The 8,320-nt window shown below is 42.0% G+C and overlaps 1 protein-coding gene across 6 annotated transcripts in view; it reads left to right on the forward strand.

Moving 5' to 3' along the window:
* The first annotated feature begins 791 nt into the window (after positions 1 to 791).
* Positions 792 to 8,320, forward strand: part of nlrc3 (NLR family, CARD domain containing 3) — a 21,614-nt gene continuing 14,085 nt past the window's right edge. Inside the window, exons 1-5 of one of the 6 annotated variants that reach the window (XR_002838886.2) lie at positions 792 to 1,305; positions 4,649 to 4,786; positions 7,234 to 7,397; positions 7,766 to 8,026; positions 8,273 to 8,320. The exon at positions 8,273 to 8,320 is cut by the window's right edge and continues 1,693 nt beyond it. Coding sequence is in view for 5 of the 6 variants with exons in the window: in XM_023816602.2 (XP_023672370.2) it covers positions 4,785 to 4,786; positions 7,234 to 7,397; positions 7,766 to 8,026; positions 8,273 to 8,320 (475 nt within the window). In the remaining variant the exon portion in view is untranslated. Of the gene's footprint in view, positions 1,306 to 4,635; positions 4,787 to 7,229; positions 7,398 to 7,765; positions 8,027 to 8,272 lie in introns of all 6 variants that reach the window. The other 5 variants (XM_023816602.2, XM_023816604.2, XM_023816601.2 and 2 more) reach the window with 5 other exon arrangements.

The raw sequence follows: 8,320 nt of genomic DNA on the forward strand, positions 1-8,320 counted from the left end.
AACTTCTACGGAGAAGGATCTTGTTCATAAGTGATGGTAAGAGGGAATGTGACACTTTCCATTTTGCGAGTTCTCTACCTGCCTCTCCTTGCCTAAGTTGATGCACTGTGTGTAAGGACTGTATACTGCCGGTTGCCGATACAAGTGACCAAAATGAGCTGTTTTTGGCTTTTTATAGGGATGCTATCTTGAAAGCTGATGGGATGCTGCTGCAAGCCAAGTCCATTGGCCACAGCCCCCAGGGAGCCCCCAGGAGAGACCCTGCACAAGCTGGAGGGGCTGTATCTCCGGATGCCCAAGAATGAGGGAACAAAAGACTCATCATGCTGCCACTGCAGCTCTTGTGGGAAACTTATGATGATCAACATTTTAAACAGGTATGTTTCCCTGTGTAGCAACATGGAGCATAGCACTGTTGCTACACAGCTCTAATGCCGTTGGCTAAGATTCAATCTTAGATCTATCTGTAGATTTAATGTGCTCTTGCTTCACAAATACAAAAAAGTGACAATAAAGATAACTGCTTTCCAAATGGCTACAATTAGCAGAATCAATCAGTCTATATTTGGCCTTGCACCTAATGCTGACTTTTACTCAGGCAGATTGAGTTAGTTTGATGTTTCTTGATTCGTACTTTGCATAAAGCAGAAATGGGAGTTCATTTATCTCAGAGTGAGGTGAATTCACTTCCTGTTTCCTGTCAGAGACAGTCGTATGTACCTACTCACAGTGTATTTTATATGCTATTCTGTTGATCCATTTTTGTTTCTGTTACATTTGCTGGTGTTTGGAAGTATGATTGTTTAATATGCGCTAGTTCTGGGGTGATCATTTCTTCCAAACGTTTATGCACATATACTCATTCATAAATTCTGGGCAAGATAAGCTTGTGCAAGCACATGGTAAAATGCAGATCAGTTTAAGCTGAAAGCTGTGGACTGTGGCACAGGAAGAGAGAGAGACACCCAAAGCACAGGAAGAGGTGTAGCTTTTTGAAGCATGAGCGGAGCAGAGCTGTCTTTCAAAAAAGGTTCTTTCCTTTTCTAAGGTTTTGGCTTCGCTGCAGCAGCAGCCTGTGCTTTGTGGGCCATGCTTTCTTACAGTCTGCATCTAGGCAAAACATAGACTGCTACTCTTCCTAGTATCAGAGGGAGACATTGAAAGAGGTTAGTCTTTAAAAAACAGGGTATTAAACTGTCTAGAAGGAAATAAAACAGTCAAACTTTTTATCTCTGAATATCTAACTGGAAACTGCTCCTTGTGTCATCCATTGGATTGGTCAACATGACTCTGTTGTTCATCTGGGTGAGTTACAGCTTTTTATTGTATGGTGTGTAGGAGATTGATACATTTTTAAATCTATTACAGCATGATATTCTGTCTGTAGAATGTTGTGTGCTTCATATAGATGGATTCCGTACAATTGAACACAGTCAAGTTGATGTTAAGTTGGTAAGAGACATACACAGAAACTTTCTTGGAAGTGGGAGGATAAATATCCACATGTAAATTCATAAAGCTGTCCTTGCAGACTATGTGTTTCTCATTGATGATTCTGTTATACCTCTGAATCACATGCATATGATCAGAAAAGACAGAGAAAGTCTATATGACCAGCAGAAGGGTGTTGCCATTTGTTCTAATTCTCTAGACTCAGAGACCAGTAGTTATAGCGGACTCAGTGATGGCAGACCCAGTGATAGCAGTAGTGATGGCAGACCCAGTGATAGCAGTAGTGATAGCAGACCCAGTGATAGCAGTAGTGATGGCAGACTCAGTGATAGCAGAAGTGATAGCAGTAGTGATGGCAGACTCAGTGATAGCAGTAGTGATAGCAGTAGTGATGGCAGACTCAGTGATAGCAGTAGTGATAGCAGACTCAGTGATAGCAGTAGTGATAGCAGACTCAGTGATAGCAGAAGTGATAGCAGACTCAGTGATAGCAGTAGTGATAGCAGACCCAGTGATAGCAGTAGTGATGGCAGACTCAGTGATAGCAGAAGTGATAGCAGTAGTGATGGCAGACTCAGTGATAGCAGTAGTGATAGCAGTAGTGATGGCAGACTCAGTGATAGCAGTAGTGATAGCAGTAGTGATAGCAGACTCAGTGATAGCAGTAGTGATAGCAGACCCAGTGATAGCAGTAGTGATAGCAGACCCAGTGATAGCAGTAGTGATGGCAGAGTCAGTGATAGCAGACCCAGTGATAGCAGTAGTGATAGCAGTAGTGATGGCACACTCAGTGATAGCAGTGGTGATAGCAGACTCAGTGATAGCAGAAGTGATAGCAGACTAAGTGATAGCAGTAGTGATAGCAGACTCAGTAATAGCAGACTCAGTGATAGCAGTGGTGATAGCAGACCCAGTGATAGCAGACTCAGTGATAGCAGACTCAGTGATAGCAGTAGTGATAGCAGTAGTGATAGCAGACTCAGTGATAGCAGTAGTGATAGCAGACTCAGTGATAGCAGTAGTGATAGCAGTAGTGATGGCAGGCCCAGTGATAGCAGTAGTGATAGCAGACTCAGTGATAGCAGTAGTGATAGCAGTAGTGATGGCAGACCCAGTGATAGCAGTGGTGATAGCAGACTCAGTGATAGCAGTGGTGATAGCAGACTCAGTGATAGCAGTAGTGATAGCAGACCCAGTGATAGCAGTGGTGATAGCAGTAGTGATAGCAGACTCAGTGATAGCAGACTCAGTGATAGCAGTGGTGATAGCAGACTCAGTGATAGCAGTGGTGATAGCAGACTCAGACAGCAAAATACAAATTATACAATACAAATTTATGCAGAAATAGATTTTACCACAGTATAGGCTCATTATGCAAATTATAGACTGGACACATTGAGCACAGTGTGCAATGAGCACTGCTAAAAAGATACTTAAGGAACGTAAATATGCTTTACATCACCCTCGGCTGTAAATTACATTTTGCCAAACAAATGAAATATGAAAAAGGAAAATAAATAAAAACAAAGCAAAATATAAACAGTGACTAAAGATTAAGATGTGCACTTTTCCTGGGGGGGGGGGGGTGGCAAGGCGACCTGTAAGGTGGCCTTGAATTTCCAGCGTCTAGCTTGGGAGCAGTAAATGAATCCAAATTACCGTAAGTACTGGGTGTGTATCTCTCCCCAGGTTCCTGCACCGCTGACTGATGGTGTATATTCTGCTCATCTAGTTTTTATTAATAATACATTTTACTGTATATCGCATATAAAATAAGCCAAAACATAATCTCAGGAAGTTATGTGCTCAGCTCTTTGGGCCTGTCTTAGCCTCCCATACATTTTCTGAGACTTATTTTTGAGACCATTTTAGAAATTAATTACAGAAAATTACTTGTTGATGATCTTGTTTATATGGGTGAAACCAATAAGGGAAGATGAACAACAGCAGATTTAAGAAGATATTTTTAGTTACACATTTCATTGTTAAATGTAACTCCACAAGTGTTAATGATGGGTCATAGTATATTCTCTTTTTAGTGCAGATTAACTATACAATCAATATAAATGATATACATTAAATCAAACATAAATCCAAAGTTTTTTCAAAGACAGGAAGCTGGTCAGTTACACATGATATTCCCAAAATGATAATGGCAATTTTAACAAGTGATCTGGGTCTTTGATTAGAAAGTCATCAACCTTCGATTTGAAATACAATGATCTCCCGCTATATCGCGGATTTTTCTTTTGCTTGTGGTCCGATTGTTGTGAGCAAAATTTGTGAACTTTTCATTTTGATTTAAGCCCTACGATGGGTCCCAAACGTCCTGCATCTTCTAAGCTTTCTGGTAGTAGTGAGCCTAAGCGCCAGAGGAAGACCTTGGCCATTTTTACATATTACATTTTATATATAGATAGAGATGTGTGTGTGTGTGTGTATATATATAACTTCCAGCGATAGGCGGTTGATCACTGTATCAGTGTCACACCAGAATATAATTTGTTCTGCAGTCTATCAATGTGCTTTAAACTAACAAACAGATATATATCCTCCTGAGACCCAAGGAAAAAAGTGTCCTTCAATTTTAGGTTATTTGTCTTTGAAGGAAATAAGACATCTTACAATTTAGATTTTTTTCAAAGTTATTTTTATTTTTAATTTCACAGCATGTCCTCTTTAGTGTACAACAGGAATAAATATGTTTCCTTACATCAGTGAAAAGATAGATGCAAAAACAAAATGTCCACTACGATGGACATAAATGAATGGGTGGGGTCTCAGGAGGATGGATAGATAGATAGATAGATAGATAGAGAGATAGATAGATAGATAGATAGACTTCTGCAAACAGTGAATATAGTATTATTTCGACAATATTCATAAATGTCAGTAACAGAAAGTTACCATAAATGTGAATTTGAATCAGTAGCTCTGAAGCTGACGTTGTTCTGGTCATAGAAGTATTGCTATTTCCAGATTAATATATAAAAGCAGGAGAATCTACATAGACATGAAGTCAAATACCTCAGTGGCTTGGTCAGGACAAACTCGGATAAAACAGCCACTGCACACTGAGTCATCAAAAAAGTGAATAAAAAAATACATCCAGGCCTGTGGTTCACTGACACCTATTCAGACATGCAGAAATAATTCACGTTCTCAGTGCTGTATTTAAAACAGGGATTACTTCCAGGGGAAGCCAGGAGACAGGGGCTCAGACTGGCCGCCTGCTGCAGTATGTAGAGCACTGCAGGAGAGGAAGACGCACACTGCATCATACCGAGACCACATCCAGGCCAGCTAGACGGCGAATATCTGCACTGACTGACATGTACGTGTCTTTCCAAAATCTTGCATGCTGTGGTTTTGAGATGTGAGAATCAGAGGTGGCTCTGACACGAGCTGAACGGTACTAGCATTTTCCTGCTTTTATAACACAGACTGTTATAATAGCGCTTAGTTAATAATAGTGTTGTGTTTGAGAAAAGGAATTTTCATTTTCAAATTTGCATTTAAACTAAGAGGATAATTTCTCATATGGCTACATCATGGGGACTGGCATAGTGGCACGGCGGTGCAGCGTTACGGCGGTGCAGCGTTACGGCGGTGCAGCGTTACGGCGGTGCAGGTCTCCGCCTCAGTGGCGTGTTTGTGGAGTCTGCATGCCCCCCCCCATTGTCAGTGTGGGGTTTTCACTGGGCTTCTCCAGTTTCCCCCCACAGCCCAAAACCAGGGTGCATGTGCATGTGCCCTCTGATGGGTCGGCGCCCCACCCTGGGTTACCTCCTACCCTGTGCGGGGTCCAAAACCCAGCATAGCACATGTGGGTCCAGAAAATGCGTGGATGGACTTCAGTGTGTCTGAATTAGTCATGTGAGTGAGCTGAAAACAAATTTAAATATAAAATCAACAACATAATAACAAATAATGTTATAAAAGTCTCTCAGGTGTACACCACTAAGGAATCTGTGGTACACAGCTCTGCATCTGAAGGTCATGGGATCAAATCCCAGGGCCAGTAGAGTGTCTTCGCTGTTAAGGTCCCTAACCCCCTGTAGCTTCAGTGATTGTCTGCCCCAGCTTTCTCAATTGTAGAGTACTTTGGATAAAATTGTCGGCTAAACAATGTTATTTACTAATTCAGAGTGGGTAATTTGCGTGTACCGGAAGGACTGCCATACCAGAACCATCCCCGTAGAACCCAGGCGTGTACCGGAAGGACTGCCATACCAGAACCATCCCCGTAGAACCCAGGCGTGTACCGGAAGGACTGCCATACCAGAACCATCCCCGTAGAACCCAGGCGTGTACCGGAAGGACTGCCATACCAGAACCATCCCCGTAGAACCCAGGCGTGTACCGGAAGGACTGCCCCAGGCGCCTGGCCCACCAATTTCAGCCTCAGTATAAACCACTACCAGTCAAGGTCATGTGATTGCATGACCATGTGATCGTATGATCATGCCGTCAGGGTTGGATCACAGTGGTCAGCAGGGTGTGGGTTAGTTTGGTGTCTAAACAGTGGCTATTGTAAAGGTTAGATAAATATTGTCAATCTATTTATGTATAAAATATACAAATTGGTTTGATGGAAATTCTGACGTATTGCCAAAAATTGTTTTGATGATGATTTAAAAAGAGGAAAAATCACAAAATGTAGGCAATCTTCATCTGAGTCACTGAGTTTAACGGCCGGAGAGTGTAATGCATCCTTATCATATAGTCTTATATCTAACATTAATTGTTAGCTCATTCAATACTTCTGTTACAACTGGTTTGTTTGTAATTGTCTTTTAATACCTATAATACATTGTTTCCCAACCTGATGCTCAGGAACTTGCAGACAGTCCATGTTTTTGCTCCCTATCAGCTCCCTGCCATACAGTCCACATTTCTCCCTAACGAGAGCTGGAGGAAGCAAAAGCATGGACAGTCTGCGTGTCTTTGCGGACCGAGTTGGCAAACACTGTTATAATGCAGTTTCTGGATGGAGTGGCACAGTTAGCTGCTTGTGCTGCATCCCATTGGTATGAGGTAAAGCAGCTGGTAGCTAATTTAGGGTGACCAGATAATCCATGTCAGGGAGGACACTTTGAGCTACTTCAGGTTTTACAAACTACTTTCAAATTGAAAGGCTCCTGTGCTCGGCTAATTAGTTCAGCTCTTCTTGTGCTTTGACTGGTTTATTTCCTTGACTGAAAGACTCATCCAGCTGTTTCACATTAACATTAGTGACACATGCATGATTATAGGAGACTGACCAATCAGCACACAGCAAGAACTCAGTGCTCAAGTGAAATCCAGGTCCATTTAATTGAAATGGTAATTTACAATTCCTGTCCTAGCTCAGAGTGTCCTCCCTGACATGGATTATCTGGTCACCCTAAGCTAATTATCACGAGAGCTACTGTAAAGCTTAAACTGAGCTTAAAACAGCAGATATTCGGATATAAGCTGGAGTAGAATATGGTGTCAGTCCTTTATCTACATTAAGATGCTAACATACATTAAGATGCTAACATATATTAAGATGCTAGCACACATTAGCATGCTAACACACATTAGCATGCTAAGAAACATTAACATGCTAACATACACTAACATGCTAAGAAACATTAACATGCTAACATACACTAACATGCTGCTCCAAAATGGAATCACTGGCATTAGCAAGTTTATTGGTATGTTAAATATATATTTATATAACTATCATTAATAAGTTCTGAGATGCTTTGTACACTATCCGCCATTAAATTTCCACTATTGTTATTAAGAAAGGTGCCAAAGGACTGCCTGGGAGAGTCTGAGACAGCCTGTGATGGCGGAAGACGTTCTGAAAGATTTTGTTCTAGACGGCAAGAAGAGGATACCATGGGAGGAGGACTGTTACATAGACCTGCAGTCTGAGAGCTGCTCTCCGCGCACTAAGATGAAAATGGAGGGTAAATAAGCATTTCAAAATGTGAATTCCTGTCTGTCTGTCATTGTGTGTGGTGATGAACTGGGATTCAGTCCAGGGTGTACCTCTGCCAGGTGCTACATAGGATAGCCTCTATACCCTCACATACACATATACACACAAACAGACACACACACACAAACGGACACACACACGCACACACATACACACATATGCATACACGCACGCATACACACACTCATAAAGGTTCATGATGCTTTTCTTTGATGTATGATACACTCGTTTCTGTGGTGTGAAACATTTCGAAAGACATTATCTTTATAAATGATAATAGAAACAAACCTGATCTTAGCTGCTTTCACCGATGAAATGCACTGTGTGTCGCATCAGAGCTCTGGATACACAAGCATCGGAAGCAGCTGCTGCATTCAGTCTCCGGTCCATTGCTGGACAGCTTTGTGGGGCACATGCACAAAGTGGCCTTGCTGACTCAGGGCGAGGCCTCGCAGCTTCAGTCTGGGGGGCAGCTGCAGGAGAAGCTGTGCGCTGTCATCGACATCTTGGCCAGTAAGGGTCCCCAGGGCTCAGACATGCTGCAGGAGTTCATCGAAAACACGGATACCCAGCTCTATGGACTAATTACACTGCAAGGTAAGCAGCCGCCAAACTGATCTGGCTGTGATTTTAAAATTCGAATCATCTGCTGTGTGGTTTCTAAAGAAAGAAAGCTTTTGTCAGAAATGTGTTGGTGATCCATAGGATCGTAGGGCCACAGCTGGACTGCTGTGTATGTTAGCAGTATTATTAAAGTACTCTATAATCTCAGAAAAATAATCCTGTTTGTTTAAGAAGAATCTTCTTCATGCAATTTCAGTCTATTTTTCTGCTTGAGTGTAGAACCAATAATGCAGAAGCATGGAGAAGCTTTGCAGAGCTGCTGCAGTG

The sequence above is a fragment of the Paramormyrops kingsleyae genome, chromosome 22 (genome assembly GCF_048594095.1).
Source record: "Paramormyrops kingsleyae isolate MSU_618 chromosome 22, PKINGS_0.4, whole genome shotgun sequence".
NCBI lineage: Eukaryota > Metazoa > Chordata > Actinopteri > Osteoglossiformes > Mormyridae > Paramormyrops > Paramormyrops kingsleyae.